The sequence below is a fragment of the Osmia bicornis genome, chromosome 10, assembly GCF_907164935.1.
Source record: "Osmia bicornis bicornis chromosome 10, iOsmBic2.1, whole genome shotgun sequence".
NCBI classification, from domain to species: Eukaryota; Metazoa; Arthropoda; class Insecta; order Hymenoptera; family Megachilidae; genus Osmia; species Osmia bicornis.
In genome coordinates, this window is record NC_060225.1 from 2,991,314 (window position 1) to 3,017,333 (window position 26,020).

At 36.8% G+C, this 26,020-nt stretch overlaps 6 protein-coding genes across 19 annotated transcripts in view; 2 read left to right on the forward strand and 4 right to left on the reverse strand.

Moving 5' to 3' along the window:
• Window positions 1–1,149: 1,149 nt before the first annotated feature.
• Window positions 1,150–2,197, reverse strand: LOC114874350. Of its 3 annotated transcripts, none has more exons than XM_029183550.2 (3): window positions 1,632–2,197; window positions 1,443–1,563; window positions 1,150–1,381 (listed from the first exon to the last, which is right to left on the reverse strand). In XM_029183550.2, the coding sequence occupies exons 1-3, from the start codon at window positions 1,670–1,672 to the stop codon at window positions 1,337–1,339; spliced, it is 207 nt and encodes a 68-aa protein (XP_029039383.1). In that variant the 5' UTR covers window positions 1,673–2,197; the 3' UTR covers window positions 1,150–1,336. The 3 variants fall into 3 exon arrangements, with proteins under 3 accessions (XP_029039383.1, XP_029039381.1, XP_029039380.1); XM_029183548.2 differs by having other exon boundaries at window positions 1,150–1,384; window positions 1,632–2,187; XM_029183547.2 differs by having other exon boundaries at window positions 1,150–1,563.
• Window positions 2,198–3,010: 813 nt separating this feature from the next.
• On the reverse strand, window positions 3,011–4,134 carry LOC114874348. Its single transcript, XM_029183545.2, has 3 exons — window positions 3,711–4,134; window positions 3,220–3,331; window positions 3,011–3,131 (listed from the first exon to the last, which is right to left on the reverse strand). Exons 1-3 carry the CDS (start codon window positions 3,849–3,851, stop codon window positions 3,031–3,033), a joined length of 354 nt encoding a protein of 117 aa, XP_029039378.2. The 5' UTR covers window positions 3,852–4,134; the 3' UTR covers window positions 3,011–3,030.
• A 1,574-nt stretch (window positions 4,135–5,708) lies between these two features.
• On the forward strand, window positions 5,709–12,859 carry LOC114874342 (sodium-independent sulfate anion transporter-like). 6 transcript variants are annotated; one of them, XM_029183535.2, is made up of 11 exons: window positions 5,709–6,276; window positions 6,363–7,306; window positions 7,979–8,181; window positions 8,434–8,588; window positions 9,525–9,822; window positions 9,965–10,280; window positions 10,357–10,518; window positions 10,596–10,736; window positions 11,354–11,499; window positions 11,595–11,786; window positions 12,064–12,859. In XM_029183535.2, the coding sequence occupies exons 3-11, from the start codon at window positions 8,047–8,049 to the stop codon at window positions 12,325–12,327; spliced, it is 1,809 nt and encodes a 602-aa protein (XP_029039368.1). In that variant the 5' UTR covers window positions 5,709–6,276; window positions 6,363–7,306; window positions 7,979–8,046; the 3' UTR covers window positions 12,328–12,859. The 6 variants fall into 6 exon arrangements, with proteins under 6 accessions (XP_029039368.1, XP_029039363.1, XP_029039366.1 ...); XM_029183530.2 differs by having other exon boundaries at window positions 5,710–6,276; window positions 6,363–7,328; XM_029183533.2 differs by having other exon boundaries at window positions 5,710–6,276; window positions 7,056–7,328.
• On the reverse strand, window positions 12,784–18,530 carry LOC114874339 (uncharacterized protein DDB_G0283357-like). Of its 4 annotated transcripts, none has more exons than XM_029183526.2 (5): window positions 18,288–18,530; window positions 16,979–17,419; window positions 16,700–16,902; window positions 14,974–16,626; window positions 12,784–14,718 (listed from the first exon to the last, which is right to left on the reverse strand). In XM_029183526.2, the coding sequence occupies exons 1-5, from the start codon at window positions 18,434–18,436 to the stop codon at window positions 13,745–13,747; spliced, it is 3,420 nt and encodes a 1,139-aa protein (XP_029039359.1). In that variant the 5' UTR covers window positions 18,437–18,530; the 3' UTR covers window positions 12,784–13,744. The 4 variants fall into 4 exon arrangements, with proteins under 4 accessions (XP_029039359.1, XP_029039358.1, XP_029039357.1 ...); XM_029183525.2 differs by having other exon boundaries at window positions 12,784–14,398; window positions 14,483–16,626; XM_029183524.2 differs by adding an exon at window positions 17,700–17,817 and having other exon boundaries at window positions 12,784–16,626; window positions 18,288–18,373.
• Window positions 18,531–18,789: 259 nt separating this feature from the next.
• LOC114874341 (sodium-independent sulfate anion transporter) lies at window positions 18,790–22,728 on the forward strand. Of its 3 annotated transcripts, XM_029183527.2 has the most exons (10): window positions 18,790–18,879; window positions 19,011–19,088; window positions 20,203–20,424; window positions 20,502–20,697; window positions 20,784–21,004; window positions 21,082–21,646; window positions 21,722–21,948; window positions 22,012–22,185; window positions 22,260–22,422; window positions 22,506–22,728. In XM_029183527.2, the coding sequence occupies exons 3-10, from the start codon at window positions 20,218–20,220 to the stop codon at window positions 22,655–22,657; spliced, it is 1,905 nt and encodes a 634-aa protein (XP_029039360.2). In that variant the 5' UTR covers window positions 18,790–18,879; window positions 19,011–19,088; window positions 20,203–20,217; the 3' UTR covers window positions 22,658–22,728. The 3 variants fall into 3 exon arrangements, with proteins under 3 accessions (XP_029039360.2, XP_029039362.2, XP_029039361.2); XM_029183529.2 differs by having other exon boundaries at window positions 18,827–19,088; XM_029183528.2 differs by lacking the exons at window positions 18,790–18,879; window positions 19,011–19,088 and adding an exon at window positions 19,103–20,017.
• A 307-nt stretch (window positions 22,729–23,035) lies between these two features.
• LOC114874362 overlaps window positions 23,036–26,020 on the reverse strand; it is a 44,943-nt gene continuing 41,958 nt past the window's right edge. For both annotated transcript variants that reach the window (XM_029183560.2, XM_029183561.2), the window contains exon 6: window positions 23,036–25,980. In XM_029183560.2, coding sequence (XP_029039393.1) covers window positions 23,617–25,980 — 2,364 coding nt within the window. In that variant the 3' untranslated portion in view covers window positions 23,036–23,616. The remainder of the gene's footprint in view (window positions 25,981–26,020) is intronic.

A 26,020-nucleotide genomic window follows, 5' to 3' on the forward strand; every position in this document is an offset into this window, starting at 1 on the left:
TAGATCAATTCCTCTGTTAATTCTACGTAAAAAAGTATTAGGGTACCACGGCAAAAAATAATTAGTTCTCGAGATATTTTCAAAAAATGTCTTTATACAAGGGACAAAACTTTACCGCTGATACCAGAAATACATAATGCAAGTTGGTGGCGTAAATACTTCAGGCGACCTCTTTTACTATCCTATTATCATATTACCAGGGATGCAATCTGAGCAAATGTAATCATAGGGGCCGTATTCACAGTCGCAACTTAAGCAAAGACTTGAGACGTTCTTGACTAACAATAAGATCGTCTTATTCGAATAAGCAATGCTTAAGGGGGTAGACACGGGTAATAGTAGCGCGTTGACTTTACCGGCAAAAATGGGCCTAAACATGGGTTTACGAGACTACACTTTTCGTCCTTATATGAGAACATTTGGGGCTGAGTCGGGGCTTATTCGAAAGAGGAAGGTCCAATGCAGAGCGCTGCACTCATGTTTTAGTAGGATTATGTTCATGTTTAGTAATATAAGCGTCCAAAGTGGAGGAAAAAATCGACAAAATGCAGTCGCGGAATCGAAGCATTTTTAGGCCACTAAAAGAGTGCTGTGATTAAAATCATGAGTGCAGCGCTCTAGCCACAACCCTTACCTGCAAATTAAGATCTATTTTGTCTTCATTTGTTGCGAAATAAGGACGAAAAGTGTAGTCCCGTAAAAGCATTCCCACAGACCAGTTTCGCCATTTTGTGGATAATACAGAGCAAGTCACGTGACAAATTCAGTTCAGCTAGTAGTTATAAGGTGGCGTCTAACTAAGAAGGCTGTCGATTTGGAATCGTAGTCAAAATCAGGTGTTAGCTTGGTTACGTCACTCGACTGTGTCAGCGAAGGCAAGCGAAAAAGGCAACAACGCCCGAACGCTGAGTGAGACGAACTACAGTCATGCTGTCCTTCTCTCATTCTGAATGTTGAGATCGTCCCTTTTCGCTAAGTTTTGACTGACCCCCGCCTGGATTTTTCACAGCGGCCCATAACAAACCTCGTTCAAAGAGGAGGTATAACAAGAGAAGAAAATCCTCTTTGCAATAATTCTGCAAATGTTTACATACATAAGTTGTATATGAGATATTTATTTATTTAAATTATTTGCATTCACTCAGAATATTGACTAACACTCCTTTGTATTTTTTATTAGTTTCGAAAAACAAAGTTATTATAGGTTTTTGGAAATACCTATGAGAAAAAACCCCTTATTACATTTCGTTTGACACAATTACTCAATGAAACATACGGACAATGAGTGCTTCACGTGTAGCAAATCCATCAATGCCATTAACATTTTCCACATTTCCTAATAATTCTTCTCCATCTTCATTTTGGTTTTCAATTTCATCTTCTTCTACAACAATGTCATTGAAAATTAGGGCTAAATTATGCAACACAGCATATGCAATTACCGTTGTTGTGGAACATAAGAACTTCGTTGTTAAACCCCTTGTAAGACATGGAAAACGGCGCTTCCAAACACCGAACGTTCTTTCTACTATCTGTCGGGTCCTGAACTGGATTTCATTGTACCTGTGTCGATCGAATAATTCCATGTTAATTTGTGCATCAATCAGTCGACTAAACAGTATCAGTATTACCTTATTTCTTCTCCAGTCTGTGGATTCCGCAGGGGTGCCATGAGAAAAGGCGGACAAAACAATCAAACGAGTCACTTCCGTCTCGAATATATCGTCTCGATATTCGTGGATATACATATATGTATACAAATTATGATCAATGTCCTCGATATCATCGATATTCTCGATATCCGCAAAGTCCAACTCCATTTTGTACATTTTTAAAAATAATTTACCACAATTAATCAAAATAAATTGTTCAACACTGCACAATAACACCTTCAAACGCGTGCTTAAGTCCTCAATATCGTCGACTTAAAAGCATAACCTCAATGAAGGCAAATAAAAACTCGTTTTCTACAAATAAGGCGGACTTATTCTTAAGCATCGACTGTGAATCTACAGCGATAAGCATTTACTGTGCACCGATGACAAGATGTTCCATGAGAAGGCCGTAAATCTGCACTTTTCAGGGGACACCTTGCCATCGGTACATTATACTTTCCTAAGCTTATTCGGCGACTATGAATCTAGCCGATGTTTAGCTGGGGTTAGACACGGGTAATAGTAGCGCGTTGACTTTACCGGCAAAAATGGGCCTAAACATGGGTTTACGGGATTCGACTTTTCGTCCTTATATGAGAGAATTTCGGGCTGGGTGAGGGCTTATTCGAAAGAGGAAGGTCCAGTGCAGTACGGTCAACTCATGTTTCAGTGGAATTATATTGATGTTTAGTAATATAAGCGTCCAAAGTAGAGGAAAAAATCGACAAAATACACTCGCGGAATCGAAGCATTTTTTGGCCACTAAAAGAGTGCTGTGATTGAAATCATGAGTTGACCGTACTGCACTGGACCTTCCTCTTTCGAATGAGCCCTCACCCAGCCCCAAATCTTCTCATATAAGGACGAAAAGTCGAATCCCGTAAAAGCATTCGTATAGAGCAGTTCCGCCATTTTGTGGATAATACAGAGCAAGTCATGTGACAAATTTAGTTCAGCTAGTGGTTAGAAGGTGGCGTATAAGGAGAATCCCTGCTAACGTGGAATCATGGCAAAAGACAAGCGTTAGCTGCATGTAAAAGTATGAATTCGGTTTATACCTACATTTCTTCGTGAATACGTTTACTAATTTGGTTAGTAAAGCAAGCAAGGAATGTAACTTGTAACCTATATTCTTTTATACATAAAAACAACCAATTTAAAAAAAAATTTGTTTTCAATATGTTTTTATTTTTTAAATACGTATTTATTTTACTTTAGGTTTTTTATTATTAATACTTATGTTTTTGTTTTTTAAATACACCTATATATTAAACAATTATGTATTGATAATATTGTATTTACTTATATTATAATTGAGGGTAAGGATAGGATGTGCAACAAACAAACCATAGTACTTTGTTTTTATTTAGTTTATTTAAATATAATTATTGGATTGTTCTTTCCAAAATGTCCTCTTCCTCCTCTTCCTCCTCTGGAATATTTCAATCTCTTCACCTCCTTTTTGAAATTTGTGATCTGTAAGATGAAACATAAACATAATTATTATAGTATACTCATATGGGTGTTGATTCCACGCTGAGAAATCGCAATTATATGTATATACTTAAGTGTTTCTTTTGTTCCATTACTAATTTGATGAGGTCATTTGTGCTCAATAGTACTTGCGTATTTTGTGCACCATTGTCGGTCTCGGCCGACGACACATTTATTTGTTCCTAAATATACGTACAGTAAATAAACTTCTTATTTCATACAATAAGGAAGACACGAATGTACAGTGTGAGGAAAAAATAAGTGGCCATTGTAAAAATAGAATACCGCAGTTAAAATTGGAGTAAATAACGAAGTTTTTTGAAAAGTTATAAAGATGAATTCACAATCTTAGTAAATTAATTTGTATAACTTCTGAAAAAACCTCAAGTCATTTGGTCAAATTTTAACCGAGGTATTCTGTCTAAACACTTTTTACACTCACTGTAAGTAATTAAAATTTCCGAAAATTGCGACGTTTCATGTAAGAACATAACTAATCGCACTTCACACAACACACAGAAAAATAAAAGTGATAGAGATAGTGAGTGTGAAGATACTTACGTGATTGTCGACACGATTTTCACTCTCTGCTCCTTCTGCCGGACTACAATCCAGCTTAGAAATAAGTTGCGACTCTGAATACCTGCCGTAGTCTGCGTCTAAAGCGGGAAAATAACTGTGCGGCGCCATACCTCCTTGCATTATGTGCTCCACATGTCACACTAGTGGGGGTATTACGAGCACATAACCAAAGTTGGTGGCACAAAGACCTCTTTGTTGTGCTACTTCCTTTCCTATCCTATTATCCTGCTACCAAGAGTCGAAATCCGACCAGAAATTGAATCCGATGCCAGAATCGTGGGACGTGGGACAAATTTTTACTCTCTCCACGACGTCCCAGTGGCTAGTGACTCCCCTACTTCAGTTGTTTCATCTAACACAAGCGTGTTGTCCCACGTGTCCGTGTGAGCTCTCCGTTCGCCAGTGGATTATATTATTTTGTCGACTCGTCGATGCTGCTGCCACATGCTTAGGCGGCTTGAGCATTGAGCCGATAATGTAGAAATGCCGGGACCAGCTGAACCCGGAAAGCTCACACGGACACGTGGGACAACAGGCTTGTGTTAGATGATACAACTGAAGTAGGGGAGTCACTGGGACGTCGTGGAGAGGGTAAAAATCTGTCCCACGTCCCACGATTCTGGCATCGCTGATTATATCAAATAATCAACCGATTTCTATGCATTTGTAACGTTCTTACAGGAAAAAACCAACTTTTGCGGAGAATATTTAAACCCAATAAAAAAGAAAAATAACAATTTTCTAAAATTAATTTTGATGGTAATTAACATTATAGCGTTTAATCACAGTTCAAAAATTAATTAAGTTAAAATGCAAGAATTGAATTTAACAAAACATACAACTGTCAAAGTATTAATATATAGAGGTTAGAAATTAAACAATGGTTAAAGAGAAGATAATTTAACCACATTCAACAATTTAGTATTTACTGTTAATCAAATACATTTTTACATAAATATTATAATCACGTTGATGATTCACTTGTAACTCTGTTCAATAATTATATTAGATACTTGATTGAAGGTTAATAAACGCTAATGAAAGAATATTTACTTAACATTCATTTGATACGAAGTTTCACCGCGCTCTACATAAGGAATAAGGATATTTAAGAATTCGGTTTGTCAGCTTAACTAATGATCTATGTCTAGAAGAATTTTAGCGGGTTGTAATAATGAATTTAGAGCATCTTTCGGAATATTACGCTCAATAACTTCGAGTTAGATGCTGGGTAGAATCTGTCGATGGTTTTCCATTTCTAAATAAGTAGCGATAATTCTTTCCTTCATTAAAAAAAAAATAACAAATAACAAATTGAGTCAAGTGTTATTTTTGAATCAGCTTATTGACTTACAAACGCAAATTTCCATTACAATTGCAAACAATTCCGTTTTACACAATTCTATAATCTACGTAGTTGTCTGAGAAATTTGTAATTAATTGTATCATTTCCAAGAAACTCGTTGATTACATAACAAATTACTTCGTCACAACACACTGAACACTTTAATTTTCAACGAAACTTTTTTATATAGGATTCCTCGAACATATCTTTCTTTTCTTTTTTAATAAACGATACAACGAAACTAATTTATTAAATATTTTTATACTATAAGTTCATTGCTTATTTTTCATGATTTTGTATTTATAAGAGACGGTCAAGCATGGCTATTTATAGCAAATGCGATTGCTTTCGTAAATAATGAAGAATATAAATATTGTCTCAAGTGTTGGACTAACTGACGAACAAGTATACAATGGTAAAAACCGATCGAGACGAAATACATTTGAAATTTCAAAAAATAGAATCATTATAGAAAATTAATCTAGATCACGTTAATAGCTTTTAACGCGTTCACAGTTTTTATTGATAATTCTCACATCGAGATCGCTTTCAAGACTAAACTTGAGCATATTTATCAACGGAGATGTAGCGGTAAACGCGAAAAATCACGTACATAATTTGTTTCTATTTTTAGTGATTTTCGAGTCACCGAGTGTCAATTCTTATAAACAATGCCCAACGAGACGTGAAACGGTAATGAATTCATGGCTAAACGATGATCTCGTTCAAGCTGTATCAATACTAGTCTTTTAAGGTCATGTATTAACAGGTTACTTCCACTTATCATTCGAAGCAGCTGAATGATTAGAATGTTTTTTCAACGACTTTGACAAATTACCTATTAAACGTTTCGAGACGTTTGTTACTGACACGTACCAGTTCTCATTAATTTCGTGATACATCAGAAAAGAACAGAAGTTTCTGTTACTTTTTGTGTTGACGTGTTACGAGAAGCATGTTAACATGCAAAACATATCGTCATTCAAGAACACAGAACGTCCTTGTAATTACAGACATGCACACAGTGGCCGGCACACGCGAAGAATTTCAACCATTCTCTTGGGAAAAAGAAACCAAAACAGATAAAAAGAATTCGAGTGAAAAACGAGAAAAGAAACGCGACAGTATGGAAAAGTGTAGCGGAACGTGTTGTTTGTGGAAGTAATCGACACATTCCACGGCGATCGATGAAGGAATCTGGTAGTGGAACAATCGTATCTCTACTTCTGTTTGTTTTTTATAACGATTTGTTTGTTTCTACCATTCTCGTTTATGCTTTTTCACAGGAGACATAAATTAACGCCACGTAATCATAGAGAGTCGCGACCACTTTTACCAGTTACCATCTCGTTACCATCCTAAAACTTACTTTCCATCTTCTATTACTAAGGTAATGATACTTTGCGATCATCCAACTTTTTCCATCAAAAATTTCAAAATAATATTCCTCCATGATAAGTGTTTTCCAAGGCTCACTGTTTTCACTTAAGTACCATTTTATCAAATTGGTATTTAAGTGTATGCTTAGTTCAATATTTTCAAGGGCCAAAAAGCGTTAATTTGATAAAGAGATGAATAATAATTAATACAATTGATGGTCAAAATACTAAATACTACTTTTACCAGTTACCATCTCGTCACCATCCTAAAACTTACTTTCCATCTTCTATCACGAAGGTAATGATACTTTGCAATCATCCAACTTTTTCCATCAAAAATTTCAAAATAATATTCCACCATGATTAACTTGTTTTCCAAGGCTCACTGTTTTCACTTAAGTACCATTTTATCAAATTGGTATTTAAGTGTATACTTAGTTCAATATTTTGAAGAGTTAAAAAGCGTTAATTTGATAAAGAGATGAATAATAATTAATACATTCAAAATACTAATTAAAACATATGAAGGAGAATTAAGAACTCCATCGTTTTCTACGTCACACTTCTACTATTAACAAAACCAAACAAACTCTGACGAAGATTATCAGAGCGTCAGGATGGAAAACACCCAGCAGGAAGTTCTGTGAATAAAAATCCGGTCATGGATCCGTGAAGAAAGGGTAAATTGTTCGGTAAATTGTCCATGATTTGGGTTTTCCGAAGCCAGTGACCATTTAGAGGGGGCGACGCATGCGTTCGTATCCTGGACGAGGTATCAGCAGGTTCTCCAAGTGGAGGGAGAGCGGAGGCACGTGTGAAACAGCTGTAGATTTAATCAGAGTGTAGAGCAGGTAGGAGAGTACGCATCAAACGGTAAGCTCCTAACGTCCCGACGATCCATCCAAGTTGTTCGCCTGAAACTGACAAATTATTAACAATCTATTCCATCGTTTGTAATAAACAAGTGTAATAAAGAAAAGGTACGCGTTGACAAAATTATTACTGGTGCGGTGAGACATTAGACTTGAATACATATAATTACACGGTATCGCTGTTACTATTTACCAAGTCAATTACATATGGAAATAGTTGTTTAAATCAGTCTTGGTGATAAGGTGAACGGAAACAAGGAGCGCGTATTTGAAATAAATTGCGACCAGGTAGAAGGAAGCAAGACAATCACGTGATCTAATAGGTTTCACGTGGTTGCCGGTCAGGTGACTTGACACGACGCGTTGCCGTCAGAAACCCTTAACTAATTGTCTCCTAAAGATCGAATGATTAACAGTTCGTCTGACACCTATCCGAAATGACGTTTGCGCACAGTTCACGAGACGTCGTCGGTTGCATAATAGAGCCGATGATCAAGTACGTCAATCGATCGAGTAGGAATCGAGATTTTCCTTTCGCTTGGACACATTTTATAAAAATTACAAAATAATCATTGAAATTTCACGGGGTTAATCCGAACCGTTGGTAAATAACGCTTCTCGTCGAGGTAATTAACAAGACTTTCGCTGTAGGCAGCAAGTGTGACAAGATGTGCTAGAAGAGAATCTAACTGGCCAGCCACGAAGAAAACAGGAAAGCCATGACCGGGCTGAACTTCAAGAGACTACTGAAGAACAGAGTACCTATTTTAAAATGGCTACCCTTGTACAGGACAAACGACGCGTTTGGTGACCTAGTTGCAGGTTTCACAGTGGGCCTGACCTTAATACCACAGGTACTTTCCAAAGAGTGTACGATTTTATCGCAACGATACAATGTGTCACAGCGTTTAACACGTTCGCTGCTACCGTCGAAGCATTGTCGACATAGAATGCGATGACCCGTGTGCCACCGGTCGACTGTGCCTCGACGTTACTCGTAGGAATTAGGATATCGTGGCACACAGCGTGTCCCTAATGTTTTCTGAGTGACAGCGAACGCGTTAACTCGACGACAAACTATTATTTCGCTATCATTTTAATTACAGGCGATAGCGTACGCTGGATTAGCGGGTCTGACGCCGCAGTATGGTCTTTATAGCGCATTCGCCGGTAGCTTCGTGTACATCATTTTTGGTACCTGTCGAGAAGTGAATATCGGTCCAACAGCATTGATCTCCTTGTTGACGTATACGTATGCCAGGTGATTAGTTACATCCCTTTGCTGTTTATCAAACTTCCGGTGGGCCTCGGACTGCAAAAATTACTTTATGGCAGTTTATGGCGGGGCCATAAAGGGCCTGCACGAAGGTCCTGTACGAAGGAGCCAGCTAGGCTCCTCCTGCGCGGATTACACAGTACAACCTCTAACCCGTTCGATCAGCAGCGAGAGCTTTCTTTTAGTTTCGATTGGATAGAGAAAGGTTAGGTTAGGTTAGGTTAGGTTAGGTTAGGTTAGGTTAGGTTAGGTTAGGTTAGTTAGCGAGAAAGTACTAATAGAAAAAGGCCTGAATGGCTTTAGTCAGTGAAAAATAACTATCTATTTCATATCCTGAAAAAATATATGTATTCCTGGCAGCCTGATAGGCCTTTGTCATTCAAAAAATATTAATATTACATTATTTTTCGGCTCTGCGAGCTTTGTATACTATCCGGTATACAGTACAGGACCTTCGTGCGGGCCCTTTATGGCCCCAGCCATAAAGTAATTTGTGCAGTTCATGCACGACCCAGACTTCCACACCACCTACAATGTTTTTCAGATCAACCTACAATATTAACAAGTTTTATTAGCACTCGTGAAAGACACATCTTAGCCGGTTAACATAATAGTTGAATTTGATCGTACATACAATCGCGAGCAATTGGAAGACTGATATAATTTAACAACGGTTGAACGGATGCTGTTATCCTTTCAATCTCGTGTCCGCAATTCGCACCGTGATGAAACGAATTAGATTACCGAACCTATTATCAGAAATTCTTCGGGCAATGTTCACGATCAAAGCTCTTAAAAAGCGATTTTCGAATATTTCAATGGAAGCATGATAAATTTTCAGCTAAACTGTTTCAAGTATAGTGTGCTTACCAGCGTGTACTTGAACGGGTGTAATTTCATTAATTTTCCTATTGTTTCCAGAGGTATTCCGGAGTACGCCATTCTCCTGTGCTTTTTGTCAGGATGCGTTACGATCGTTCTTGGAATCCTTCGGCTGGGTTTTCTGGTCGAGTTCGTTTCCATACCGGTTGTCAGTGGATTCACTTCAGCGGCCAGCGTCATAATTGCCTGCAGTCAGATCAAGAATTTGCTCGGTTTAAAAATTCACGGGGAAAGTTTCATCGAGATCTGGAGGGTGTTAGCGAGCAGCATAGGTCAGACCAGGATACCTGACCTGATCCTGTCCAGCTGTTGCATTCTAACTCTGTTGACCCTGAAGGTAATTCACCGTGGAACTGCGCCGAAGTAAAACTAGTTCTTATATTCGGTGAACGCGTAGAAATAATGGTAAAAAACTGATGGTAAAAGGTATACCGTGGTATACGGCTCGTGTTTTTTTTTTTCTGTTCTTCTCGTTGCAGAAAGTGAAAGACCTGAAGGTCTCGAATGAAATTTTAGGAAAATCGATCTGGTTCCTAGGAACTGGTAGAAACGCTTTGGTCGTGATCTTGTGCGCAGTGGTGTCCTACGTCTACGAGGGTTACTACGGTGGGGCACCGTTTATCCTAACAGGGCACATCGACTCGGGGCTACCTTCCATCGCGCCGCCATCCTTCACCAGAACCGTCGCCAATCAAACTGAAACCTTCTTCGACATTTGTAAAGATTTGGGCAGCGGTATAGTGATCGTTCCTTTGATCTCGATCATTGGAAACGTGGCGATCGCGAAAGCGTTCTGTAAGTTCCACGAAACAAATTCATCTTTTCTTTTTGGTATCGTAACTTTATAATTAATCGACGATCTTCCGTTAAGCGCGAGGGCAGTCACTGGATGCTACTCAAGAAATGTTGACCCTTGGTTTGTGCAACATCGTCGGTTCGTTCTTTCAATCGATGCCGGTTACCGGTTCTTTCTCCAGGAGCGCCGTGAATAACGCCTCTGGTGTGAGGACACCATTGGGTGGCATATACACCGGTGAATTGATACTTCCATGCTTCTACAGAGAAACACACGTGCATGGAATGAGAAAGTAATTTGAATTTCTGCCATAGGTGTTCTAGTCGTTCTAGCTCTAAGTCTACTCACCCCGTACTTCTATTACATCCCAAGAGCGACTCTGAGCTCGGTGATCGTTTGCGCGGTGATATTCATGGTCGAGGTGCAAATACTTCGACCGATTTGGAAGTGCAGCAGTGAGTAAAGAAACTTGATAGAAAATTTAAATTGAAAAAATAATTACATAAACGGTATAGCAGGATAAGATGGTGAAAAGTGCCTTTGAGCCGATTTTATTCAGCAATGTACCATTTAATTGCTTATGAAGAAAAAAAAACGTTATTACACCAAGTTTCAACCATGCATCTCAACCGGAAGGATAGTTAGAGGGTAAAATCGAAAACACGGTTTTTGCCATATTTTCTCTATTTATTAGTATTCAAAAAATCTGTAAAAATTCTAAAATATTCTAGACATGTTTCTTTATGATTGTGAATTTTTTCAGATTTTTCGGTTGTAAAACCTAGGCGTGAAATATTCTAGAATTTTTTCAGATTTTTTGAATACTAATATACAGGGTGTCTCAGCCGATTTTGACATCTGGATTTCCTCGGTATTGTCACTTTATATTTGGGGTCCCCACCCTCCACCCCCCTGCCCCTCAAAATTTCATCTTGATCGGCGACCGATCGTATTCGGAACTGCAGCCTTTTTTTTTATAAGCTATTAAATTGTATAATACATTGCTGAATAAAATCGGCTCAAGGGCACTTTTGACCATCTTATCCTGCTATACTCTTTAACGTCGTTTCAGAACGAGATTTAATCCCGACCTTCGCAACGTTCTTCGCATGCTTGTTCGCCGGTGTTGAGATAGGGATTTTAATAGGCGTGACGATTGATCTGGCAATATTAATTTATTTCAACGCCAGGCCGACAATATATATCGAATACAGAAATGTAAGTACATAACAATGATCGACGAAGATTCTGAAAGATAGCTAGTTTTAAAAATATCCCTTTGCTTTGTTCCATCTTCTTTCTCTTCGGTGTAGACGCCTACGTTAAGTTACATCCTCGTGCAGCCCAGCGCCGGTTTGCTTTTCCCAGCAGTGGAGTATCTGAGGATATACTTGCTCGAGAACTTGGCCGCTGACCAGCATAAATTACAGAGAACCTTCAAGAACTCGAACGTGGTCGTGTTAGATTGCAAACACATCGATAAAATTGATTACACCGCGGCGACTGTAACGATCTTTTATCTTAAAGAAAGAAATTTCGAATATACCCTGGATTTTACATCTCCGAGCCTTCTCTTTCGTTTCTATCTGAATTAATCAAAAATATCATCGTTACTATTTCCTCGAACGAAACTAGATCGATCCTCGCTTTCGATCATTTCTCTATTCATTTTATAAGAATAACGAAGAAAAAATAGAACGATCGTTCGGAGACGTAAAATCTAGGACAGATTTGAACACATTTCGTGATTTCGTTTGAACCATCGATTTCTAACGTTTACAGGGACTGAATATGGTAATGAGAGACTTTAAGGAGAAGAATCATAACTTGATACTGTTACGACCTTCCAAGGAAGTTTTAAGGAGCATCCAATCCCTCTCTGAGGAAACGATCAGAGTGGTCAATACTGATGCTGAAATGATAGCTGCTTTGAAAGAATGGAACACGATCAAACGAACTCGAGAAATCGGTGCTGAACTATTAGATATGTCGAATGGAAAGCCTACCAGTGCTACCAAGAACGAGCATACGAGTACGAAACTTTGAAATCATTGCAACAAGTTGATCGATGTAAATTGGAATTAGAAGAAAGAAGAGTATTAAAAATTCCTGCTAGTTCATCGTTTGCAGTTCTCTTTTTAATTGTATAGTGGAAATCGAGTTATAAGACTATCAACGATATCGTATAAAATCGTAATGAATATTAACGTGTTATTTATGATGTGTGTGTGTATATATATATTTATATATATAATATTTGTATTTGAATTGTATGATAATTCGTACGTTTTTGTAACTTTTTATAAAGATATACGAATCGATCAGCAATGATATAGTTCATAAGAAATTACTTGCTTTTTTTTTTTTCTATTTCAAAAAGACTATTGACACGTGCATTTCTTAATAGAGATGAAAGAATAATACTGTGGTTATAAATGCATATCAGAATATGTTGAGGGATTATAGTATAATGTATATATATATATATATAACATCTACCAATTACGGCAAGTTTACGTTTTATTTTGTAAAAACTTGTAAGTCCTCGAAAAATAAACTATATGATATTTCTTAACAATATAAGTAATATTTAAACAAAAATAAATCGTTACGCTCGAATATATACGTTATATAAAAATTCTTTGCCTCTAAATGAAACATAAACAAATAAAAGGAAGAAAATTGAACAAATGTAAAGAAAATCATGTTATCGACGTTAAGTCATAAAAATCAAATGATTCGACGCTATGAATTGCTTATACTTAACACGCAACATTTTTTTTTTTCTCGTTTCAATAATTTTTTAAAGAAAAGGAAAAACGAAAGGAAAATTTTCGTAACGCGAACTAAATGCTAAGTGGTCGTAATACTTTCGATCATAGGAACTTAAAAAAGTGTTCTCTCGAGAATTTTTGCACTTAAATATCGTGCGTTGCCGTTTCGCGTTTCTTAAGCATCGCGAAACACCTCGGAACGAGTACTCGAGTATTCGTTATTCAAAAAGTACATAGAATCCAAGTAACGAGTAACATCGATCTCTATAGCAATGTGGATATAAATGCCTGAAGAAAATCTAGAAAATAGATTCGCTACTTTCACACTGTTATGATAGGAAACCAGAAAAAGCTAATTGTAATAATATTTCCGACGAATGGCAGTATCGTATCAATTTTCTTTTACATCTTTTTCAACTTTAGAAACTATCTCTAGTAATGCGAAACATCTAACACGATGTACATGATATTTTTGTGTGTATCTATATATATAAGTAGATTCTAGATTAATTAAACAGAAAGAAAACTAAATACATGAATTAATTCTGCAATATACGTACATATATAAAGATTAAAGATGATGATACGAACAGATGAATAATTGTAAGTGTAACGGTTTTTGTACCACTGAATTGCAATGATCTATAAAAAACAACAAATATAGATGTAGTTTCGTCGCTATTTTACGCTTACTGATCCATCGTTTTCCGTATACCACGACCTATGGTTACCCTGGATGTAAGTTCTTTCGGTGACGCGTTCTGGTAAGAGGTGTTCCTTTGAAATTGCGGAACGTAATGTTGAGTGTTTACCGAATGGATATTGTAAGCAACGGGTTTCACATCCGATCGCATGGATGAGTTCTGTACGTTATCACTCTTGCGGGAGTAATTAACTCCGTAATACATACACTCCCTTGGCGATACCATCGGTGGTATACACTCCGAATCGTTTTTCGATACGTCATCCTTTCTATTGTTTAAGTCCTGATTGTTTTGGTATGCTGAACATGTATCTGGCATTCTCTGATAATTAGCGGTAGTTAGGGCATGCGGTGCATACTTCTGACTCATATGTACGTGCATGTTAGATGGACAATTTCTTGCCATCGAATCCATCGCGATTCCATAGGAGAATGGTAACATCAGTTGCTGACCATCTGGTGAACAATTTTGGTAATCGTTTGGCACCGGAGCTCGATACTGATTAGCCCTCATGTGAGCATCCATCTGGTTATCTTTCATTCTGACGTTGTTCGACTTGCACCCCTGCATGTTTCCTACGTAATTGTCGAGTTTCACAGGCACAGAGAAATTTGGAGGATTCTCAATCTGCTGGACTGGCTGAAAATGTTTGTACGTGTTGTTGTGTACAGACGTTGTAACGGGACAATTAACAGAATCTACTAAATTATTTGATGATAATACTTGATTAGGATACGTGTTACAATTAGCATATGTAGGATTTTGAAACAAAGGCGGTGGGTACTGTAGTAACGGATTCCAGCTCTGCATACACATCGGTGGAACGTAGAACATTGGTTGCTGCAGGTAGCCAGTTTGTTGCATGTTGTTGAAATCCGTGCTGCACACGTGTCTGGAGTTTTGTATCGGCATGTTCATAGGAGGAGGTGAGTTCATCACATTTCCAAAAAGAAACATATCTGGAAACGGTAAATTCCATTGATTATGTTGAGTAGTTATAGGATGATTATGAAAACCAGGCGGTGGTAAAACAGATGTTTGAGTATTATGCATCAGAACGTTGGAAGTATCGTTATGTGAAACGTTCTGACTTTCTACGTTATAAGAAGAGGTACTTGAAATTAACGCATTCTGAGAAATGATTGTACTGTCGGCCGTTTTCCTTGGTACATTTTGCGTATTATTATACTGACTTAAATACATAGCAGGCATACTTTGATAAGGTATACTATTTCCCATTGCAATTGTTGCAGCGCTACCATTGTTCTGTGGCAATACATTCTGTGGAGACATATGCGAAGTTTGTTCAGGTTTTTGTTGCACTACGTCTAGCAGATGTAAATCTCTTTCGGTAGGTTGTATGTTGATATTTGTATTACTATATTGAGCATTATTATTATCGAAATAACTCTTATTTTGTACGCTTTCATGATTTTCCATTTGTTGAGCATTACTCGTGTTAGATGTATCTTGTAAATTGGAATAAAACGAATTAATTGGATTTATCTTATTTTGATGAATCGGATTATCGGAATGCGATGGTGTTGACCGATGCGTCACGTTAATCTCTTGAACGTTATCTGAGAATTTAACTGATTTGGTATCTGAATTACTAGTACTTGTTTTATTATTGCTATTATTATTACTAGTATCTTCTTGTTCAGTCTTCACGAATTGTACTTCTGTTTTATTACAAGAGACTTGAGAAACTTGTAATTCTTGTGACACATTTACAGTCGCGGAATCTTTGGTATTGTTTGAACAAGAATTTAATGATTTTACAGACTGTACATTATTTAGAGTAAGTGAATCTATTGTATCAGTCTTGTTTGTATTACTAGCACCGTTACTTGTCTTATGCGGATGTACAGATACTTTCGAGCCTTCAGATTCACAATGTACTTTAGCTACCGTGCTAATCGGTTTCACTTTATAATCCTTTGATGAATTGTTATCGGTAACATTCTTTTTGTGATCCTCTGGTTTTGCTTGTCCACTTAAATCTTTTAAGAATGCCGGGACAGCAGACGAAGAACGTCTGTAAATATTAGAATCCCTCTTGAATTTCTGACTATGCGTTTGATCATCTTTGACATTCCTTTCAACAGTATGTTTTGTGTTACTTAAATTTTGGTAATTTCGTTTACATGGTACAGAACTCGACTTTGCAGAGCTTCTTTCACTTGTACTGCAGTCTGGAACAATTGGACTTTTAATACTCTTTCCCAAAATATTGTGGGTCGAGTGCGTATCGCTAATTTGTTTATTCATTACGCTTTGTTGATTTTCACATCTCTTTTTAGACGAATTCTCAGTTGAAGTAGACGCGGTGGTATTAAAGCCGGATGTACTTTTAATAGAGGTAGCTTCATCCGGTTTGTTTACATTCTTTACATATCGTTGCTGTGTCTTTATTAATGGTTTAGTTCTGTTATATTGAACATTATACGACTGAGTACGCGTCACTTGAACTTTATGACACCTTTTTGTATCATCTAGTTCACTGGCTTTTTTATCTGATTCATTTCTAGATACTTTTAATTTCGTAGTAATACATTTAGTTTTGTCATCAGATCCTTCTACGAAGGATTTGCTACTATTACCACTATCATTAAATGTAGAAAAATGTGGTTTAAAAACTTGTTGCTCCTTCGTTCGTGTTCCTTTTCCAATAATCAACTGTTTATTATATCCATTAACTTTATTACTATATTTATCAATAAACTTAGGACTTATTGCAACAGATATCTTTTTCGACTCTGCAGTAGAAGTTGATGTTTTATTTTCATCATTACATAAATCCAGCAAATCATCCTTAGATTTAGAACCCTGTTTCGAAATATTAGAAGGTTCTTTTAAAGAATTGCCTGTAATAGAAAACCATTTACTAAAATTTATGTTCAGTAATGTTAAAATTAAGTTGAAAGATTTCATTCTCACCTGGTTGCTTTTTAATCTTCTGCTCATTCAACTTTTTGGTATTAATTTTTGTCGTCTTTTGTACATTCTTCTTTGTTTCCGGTGCTGATTGACTCTTAGATTTCGCATTATTGTTATTATTATCATGACACTGTTTTGGACTTGCTTGATTATCTATGTCATTATCTGACTTGGGCAAGTTAGAGATATGATCGACAGCATCCCTAATTAATTACATACGTGTGAAATTTTAAAAATACACGATACAATAGCTGTAAGTTAAATGAATCTGTTACCAACCACTCATTATCAGCTTCATTATGAGAGTCGTTTGGTTTATTCCCTTCCTCTTCGTTAAGCCTAAATTGATCTAATTGAACTGTAACAATACTCTCCGCCAAAGTCATATTTATCCTCTCCTGCTCACCCAGTCTTTGCACAACCAAAGACTGAGAATTTGGAAACAACGAACTAGGTACATTAACATCTTTGTTCCAAACAGTCTCCATCTCCTCTTGAACTAAATCAATAACCTTTAATGATGAATGTAATTTTTCCTTGTTTGTAATACTGTTATCTTCATTTAAGTTTTTAGTTGAAATGTTTTTAATTTGATCTATTTCAGGACTAGTTGAAACAATGTTAACTGAAGCAACCTCAATTCTTTCTTCTGCTTCTTCATTTATATTACTTTCAACTGTATTATCTGTTAATTCTATAGCATCTGGAAGTGTTTTGGTGCTATAATATAAAGATGAACACCAAACGTTAACAAAGATATTTAGAATAATCATGTCCTAACATTTTACTTTCTTTGTACACTGAATACCCTATTACCCAATAATATACTTTTGTTCATAACATTACAATTCTTATTCTATTAGTAGAGACATTACAATAGTTGTTAACAATACAAACGTATCTTACAATAAAAGACTATTAATAACTAAGATAAAATAATACAAAAATACAAAGAATTAAATGAAATAAACTAAAATGTACGAAATGAATTTAAACATACAGGCCTGATAACTGAGAATTTTTTTTTAGCCATTGCATATTGTGTATCTTGCCGATTATGGCCATCTGCCTGATATCAGATGCTTTTCGTAAATCTTTATCACTGTTTTCCATTTTACCTGGCAGAAATTAATTTATAAAAACTAAATATAATTCCTTACAGAAAATAATAGCTTAACGTTATTTTACATAAAATTCAGACCAAAGACTACAAGCTTATCGAATTTCAAACGATTTGAAAATAACAAATACAATGTTTACATTCATTACAGTAAATTACAACAAAATCACCCAATATAACATAACGAAATAACGTAACGACATTATTTTCGTGATCGCTTAAATGCTATTTTGTATCAAAGCTATGAAGTTATTTAATGGACGAAACAAGAAGAACATAGTAAAAATAATGGACCCAATCCTAGGAATGTTTTAAATTTAATTTGTATGTAATTAATACAAAGATCAAAAACAATTATCGTACATTTACGACGCAATTGATACCGAATGGATACGGTCATTATTGTAGATTCTCCAATTCAAAACTACTCTCATATTAATTTATAAGAATGATAAACTATCTAATTACCGTATATTTAATTCTCTGATGATAATCGAAATATTAAAGCAGAATATTTTGCAGGAGAAAAACTGTCTTCCATTTGATATACGAAGATTAGAAAGAATATCCAACCACCGTACAGGACGCCATAATACTGATATATGATACTGATACATGGGAGGATGCGCAAATGCAAACAAAAGGAAAATTTTCAAACCTAATTAAAAAAACATAATTTTCACATAACCTTTCCATTTTATTATGTAGTTCTATAAATGACAATTCTATAATTCGTAATTATTGATTATATTATGCCAATAAGTATTGCTTAGAGCAGAAGTACGTTTCTGAAATTCAAATAACGCACCCTTCAAAGGACATTTTAAAACAGTGAAAATTGATTGGTTGTCATTCGACAAAGTAGCAAACCAAACTTGTTCGTTCTAAATTACCGACTGCAGTGTACGAATGCAGTCCCTCTGTTGACAAGAACGCAAACTGTACTTTCCCTGGAAAACCATCTCGTATAAAGTGCCGATTCCTACGTTCAGTTTATGGTGAGATCGTGTTCGGCGCGTGGTATTGGTTGTACATTTCTTTCTCGCGGATGGATTAAGTTGTGCGTGTCGTCAGCTTTCATTCATAATTTTGTATAGTAAAGTTATAAAAAAAAAAATATGATAGGAAGTTGACGAGTAATTTGAGAAAGGTTATGCTTGCTCACAAATGTAATCGATAACTTTTCTACAGAGAATGACCTATATGAATGATACTTTTTTCACGATAATCAGCCGTATGTCCTACGATGGTGCATAATTGAAGAGATATGTATGTCATCTTCTATATCATAAAATCTTTATGTAGTTCTTATGGAATGAGTGTTAAAATCGAACTATGGTAATTCAAGCTATTCATTACGTGAAAACATATGTAAAATTTTTATTCGTGTGACCGTGTAACACTTTTTTAATGTATATACGATAATTGTCAATGGAAAGGGTCAAGTAGCCGTATCCCTTTAATAAAGCACGTTGTCCTCGTTAATAAATAGCGTTTGACGAATGCTGAGAAATACATACTATATTCGAACAGCCGAAATGCTCAATGATTCGTAAAATAATAAAAAAAGCGCAATCGATTGTTACTGCCTTAAGCACCGTTAAAAATTATAATTAAAATGAGATAAAAATAATGAATGCACAGCCAGTGTGCGTAGCGTCATTATATTGAAAGAGAGTTAGAAATATTATAGAAACTGAAAATGAAAAAATTCGTATTAAATGGAAGATATATGTATTTCTAAAATTATCAGCGTGTTCGATTCGTAATTCCTTTGACGCTTGTTTTTTTTTTCTTTTTAATCAGAACAGACTTTTTATATAGAAAACGATAAATGTGTTTTCGTCCAGAATTTGTATTATCATATTTTATTGAATCGGTGAAACATTAAGATTATTCATATATATGCTTACTCCACGTTTATTATCCCGCAAAAAGTATGAAGGCTAGCCGTAACTTTTCCTCCACAAATGTGAGACCAATTTTGCATTCTGTCGGGGTATATAAGTAGCCGAAAGGCCTTCGGCGCCTTTCAGTTCTTTGTTATATCGTGAAATGTGAGCATTGAAAATTTAGAATTAGGTATCGTTTCCTCTTTATTCATGTTATCATCGTGACACGTGATAACACGGTGACCAACTGAAATACAAAAGTTTGCGTGGGAAGCTGTGTTTCGGTGAAAGTTATAACTTTCACAGGTAAAATATATTTCACGGTTTCTACAAAAGCAAATGTCTAAAGGCTTATCATTCCATGACTCGCACGACATGAACGAGTATTATCACATTTAGTTTTTAAACGATTACAATTCTTATATCATTTCGAACGCAAAGGTACTCTGCATCGATAGCTTAGTTTCTATAAGTTCTATATGTTTTTCAAGGGTACATTATTTATAATGGGGCACGAAATTGACGGTAGAAAATGGCAACTGAAAGGCGGTCAGTTAAGTAAATTTATTAGAAAACGAATACCGATCGTGGAATGGTTGCCAAAATATAATTCCGAAAAATTTTTAAACGATATGATTGCCGGCGTTACCGTCGGACTTACCGTTATGCCTCAAGGACTAGCTTATGCAACGTTAGCTGGATTAGCACCACAGGTGAATCATTTTTGACTAAATAATTTCGTATAAACTTGTAAATACTGATTTCTAAAACAGTAATATATTTTTTACAGTATGGCCTTTACTCTGCATTTATGGGTGCTATGGTGTACATTGTATTTGGTTCATGCAAAGATATTACAATTGGGCCAACTGCACTGATGGCACTGATGACTCATGAATATGTACAGGGTAGAAATGCAGATTTTGCAATATTGTTAGCATTTTTATGCGGTTGCTTGCAACTTTTGATGGCTTTCCTTCGTTTAGGTATCATATCATGCTTCAGTTGAAATATTAAACAGTACAACTTATGCTCATAGCATGAATATTTAAGTTACAAAATCATTTTGCAGGTGTACTTATAGATTTTATATCAATCCCAGTCACAGTTGGTTTTACCTCTGCAACATCTGTTATAATTGTGGTTTCTCAGCTAAAAGGGCTTTTAGGATTAAAGATCTCCTCTCAAGGATTTTTAGACACCTTAACAAAGGTGATACAAAACATTGACAAAACTAGTTTATGGGATACTGGGATGAGCTTCTCTTGCATTATTGTTTTGTTGCTGTTTAGGGTAATATAAAAATGCTTATCAGTTACAATTTATTCCTCTAATTATAGAAGTAAAGCATGTTTTTTTCCATTATTTAGAAAATGAAAGATATAAAGTTGGGTTTGAGTAATGAAAAGCCAGATAAACATCAGAAGATATTAACAAAAGTGATATGGTTGATATCAACAGCTAGAAATGCTCTTGTTGTTATTGTCTGTTCAGCTATAGCCTACATGTTCAACTCTGCAGACTCTGGTTCTCAATTTGTCCTTACCGGTCCTGTGAGATCTGGTCTTCCACCATTTGGTTTACCTCCTTTCTCCACACATGTTAAGAACGAGACACTTGGTTTCATTGAAATGTGCTCAGAATTAGGTGCATCCATAGCATTGGTACCTGTAATCGGGGTCCTTGGGAATGTAGCAATTGCTAAAGCCTTTGCAAATGGTGGTAAAGTAGACGCCACCCAAGAATTAATCACTCTAGGTATTTGTAATCTTCTCGGATCCTGTGCAAGTGCAATGCCAGTTACAGGTTCGTTTAGTAGATCTGCAGTGAATCATGCAAGTGGTGTAAAAACACCAATGGGTGGTTTGTACACAGGATTATTGATTATTCTGGCTTTAAGTCTACTGACACCATATTTCTACTTTATACCAAAGGGTAACGCACTTGCCATTTAATTAATTCGTTCATAATTTGGATATTAATATACTTGAACAGATATCATTTTTCTAGCTTCTCTGTCAGCAGTCATTATCTGTGCAGTAATATATATGATTGAATACGAAGTTGTAAAGCACATATGGAAAAGTAGCAAAAAAGATTTAATCCCAATGTTTGTCACATTTTTATTCTGTTTGATCATTGGAGTGGAGTATGGAATCTTGTTAGGTGTAGGAACAAATCTTGTATTCTTGTTATATCCCTCTGCACGTCCTACGGTACACGTTGATAAATATACAGTGAGTATCGATTAAACTCGTAATTGTTTATTTCTAGATAAACACGAATTTTCTGTGTTGTAGACTAACTCCGGAGCTGATTATCTGATGGTAACACCCGGGAACAGTCTCTATTTCCCTGCTGTAGATTTTATTAAAAAATCAGTTGGAAATGTTGCCATAAAGCAAGGCTTCAGTCAACTTCCAGTTGTGGTTGACTGTAGATATGTCCTCGGAGCTGATTTTACCGCTGCTAAAGTAAATATATATATATATGAATAACAGAAAAATAATTGGTACACGCGATAGTAATATCATTTCTTCCACTACAGGGAATAGCAATGTTGATAAATGAATTTAACGCTCGAAAGCAGGGTTTGTACTTTTATAATCCGCGATCGGATGTTATTGCTGTGCTTAAAGGAGCTTGTGGGGAAGAATTTCAATACATATCTACCGAAGATGAACTTTCTTACTTGTTATCAACTTATCAAGGTCAGAATTTGAATCAAAAATATTGGATTAGAAATGGATTATTAAATGATCATTCATATACCGTCATTTTATTTTGTTTATAGATAAGTCATCGCAACAGCTTTTGGAGATAACGCGCGATAAATCTCACGAACCTTTGATGTTAAATAATCTCGAAGTTATTCATCGTACCGGACGTTCATGCCAAGAGTTGAATGAAGTCACGACCACACTGTTGCATGCTACAGCTAGTTAGAATAATAATATGTATTTTGTTGGATTTCGAAAGTTTTATTTCACTCCTTTTATAAAGCTTTAAACTTATAACTTTGCGTTAAGAATTATTTATGAATTTTTTCGTTGATCATACATTCTATCTCTGCATTTCATTTAGCCGTTGACCCTATGAAATAATTTTCAGTATTATTAAATTATAATTAAGAAAATGATAACATATTGTACATTATCAATTGAGAATGTAAATACATATATGTATGTATAAATGTTTGTATACATAAATGAAATATATTGTATTTCTTATTTTCTTACGTTTGTTGTACCAATGACAAATAAAAAAAAATGTTATGGAATTATATATTTTCATTTTTACCCTGAAAAAGAGAACGATGCAAGATTAAGGACAACAATTTTATTAAATTTCAAAGATACAATTGTATTTCAACGTGAGTAAATCGAATGTGATAAGTTAAAAAATACTTTTTCGTTTCTGTTATCTATTAGCTTTTGCATATTTTAGTAGTATTATGTACACAAGTGTATGTACACAAATGTGTGCGCACACGTGTGTCTCATTTGTTTAAGTGTTCATAAATTACAGCTTTTAACGTGATATATGTAGTTAAAATCGTGTAATTGGTCCATCACCGAAACACGTATCTTCGTTATGAAAACTGGTATGTGTATACTCACTGTAATTATCAACAGTATTAATTACAACATAAATTAATTCTTCAACTTCTGCCGATAATACTTATACATATTGCACTGAAGTATCGTATTGGTTTCATTAATATACGTATTATAAAAACTAAACGAGATTACATTTCACTTTCGATGTTTGCTTGCACCGAATTCCATCAGACATACATCTCCATTTTCTTATAAAATCTGTACAAAAATATGTTTTAGTAATACTGTACAATATTTCGTACATTGTGAGCAGCGTCGAAAACTTATCAAATGAAAGATTAATTTTTAATAAAGACCTGAAACTACGTCAGTGACTTTTCCACGATTTCCAATGATCGCAGGTGTGGTATTTCTTCTTCCGGTAGGACTCTCCTTTTTGACCGGTTGATTTCCCGAATATTTCCCGGCATTGAATCGATTCTTTCCAAGTCCGAAGGTGTCGTAAGTTCGGCCAGCAAAAATACCCGAGTCAGTGGATCTGTTTGTAAACTTATTCCCCATAGTTTCGTTCTGACTGAAAGAATTGTGTCTCATGCCGTTTTTCGTTAATATCATAGGGGTACAATTCAAATTTAATTCGTTCTTCCTGGTAGAATTCTGTTCGTTCTGAGAATTCCATTCTCGATTTCTCTGTTCCTCGTACAACTCGTCGCTCCTCAGCTGTTTGTTGTTCACGTGTCCAGAATATAATTCATCATTCCTCAAATGTTTGCTTCTCGATTCTTCTTTTCTCCCTTTAGTATCCAATTCGTAACAACTCCTCGATTCTTCTAATCTACTCGACTTCGACCTAACCAGTTGCCTTTCCTGTCGAGCCTTCTTTGTTTTGGATTGATACTTGCCAGAGCTCCATTGGCCTTTTTCCTCTGTGATCACAATGTCGACCATCGAGTCCAAACCTTCGTCGATTCTATCCAAAGACTTGGTCAACAAACTGGGCGACTTTGGTGCGTCGATGGATCTTGGTCTTCGAGTTAGCAGTGGTTCCAGGTTGAAATCAGTCACGTATAACAATCCACTGTCGCTTCCTCCTTGAGACGAGCATCGCTCCTTTCTGGCAACGTGCGATACATGGTGGAAGGATTCGGATCTACGCATCCTGTTTCTTGAATTCTCATCCCCGAACAGCTGTTCCTCTTTGCTAAGATTCTCCGAGCTTCTCCCGTAACTCTGAAGACTTCGGTGCTCGTCGAACGAATTCAGACTTTCAAACTTCCTGATCTGACTCTCTACCCTGCTTCTGGAGGATCTTTTCGATCGCGGACTCGAGGCACTCGACTCGAGATAATCATGGCTCGACGATCTACGAAGAAGCTTCCTCTTCTCCACTTCGCTTCTGTACTTCGACCCGTGTCTTTGCGCGAACCCGTCCGTTTGTTTGCTCGATCTGGACTCGTTGCTCGTTCTGTTCTTTCCGCTGCAGGAACTCTCGTAATTCCGTATCGTTTTCTTATCCTTCGCTTCGTTCTCGCCAAAATGCCGAACGTCCTCTAATGATTTCTTCGTTGCCTTCGTCTCACCGTCGTTCTCAATTTCCTTCTTACATTGCTTCTGAAAGTGATCCATATCGGTCGCTCGAATCTGTTCTTCATACGGTTGACTCTTCCCGTTGTATTTCAGTCGAGAAGCGCTAAGAAGAGAGTCGCTGCCGTCTCCCAAAGTTTCCTCTTCGATATCTTCGTCGTGAGAATTGTACGGCTCCTCTTGATCTATAAAATCACAGTGTCTAACTGCCATGATGGCCGACAAACAGGGTGGCGATCTCCTGGGTGGCTGAGGGTGTAGAATGGTCGGGACGATTGCTTCTTCGACGTCTGGTCCTTTAACGACGATCTTCACGCTGCCTTCTACCGATGATTTTGAAACTCGACGAGTTTCACCGTTCAGTCGTTTGGTGCTACTCGAATCTATGCTGTAATCACGTTCGTTGCCAAAGTAAGTAACCTGTTCACCTTTGATCACGCTCTGAGACATGTTCGAACCGGTGTTAGACTTTGGGATCTTTGCGTCAGTCTGATCTCTCTTCAACACCTTGTCGTACAAGTAAGCTTCGGAATTATTCAACGAGATCTTCGAGCTTGTTCTGTGTTCGTTGCAGAAGTCTTGATCAGTTACGTGATCTATTCGATCCTGTTCGTGATTCTTGTCACCGAACTCCTCTTCGGCATCCTTCACTATGATCCTCAGCTCCTCGATCACATCCTCTATCGTCGTCTCCTGATCGTTATCCGGCGACGGGTTCATCTTTTGATGATTGGACCTGGACTGGTGCTTCGTGTTCTCCGGACTGCTCGACCTCTCCGACGAGCTGATGCCTTCGTCCTCCGCGTTCGAGGACACCTTCGGCGACTGTTTGGTGCCGAGCAACGTCATCTTCTCACGATCCTCCAAGTTGTAATTGTTCAGCTTCTCCAGCTGCAGCTGCTGTACCTGCGTCTGCAACGCCGAAACCTTTTTGCTGAGAATCCTACAAGTTTCCTCGGCACGTACGACCCTTCGCTGCAGGGCGTCCACGTCGACGCAGTTGTGCGTCCATTTCTGAACCTCCTTGTGCAGAAGATCGTTCAGAGCGTCCTCCTCCCTGCCGTCCAATTCTTTCAGCCACTCTTGAAGGACCTGCGGCTCTAATCCAGCTTCGCAGGCTTCGGCCTGTGGATAACAGACGAACGTACAGTAAGAAGGTTCGTTT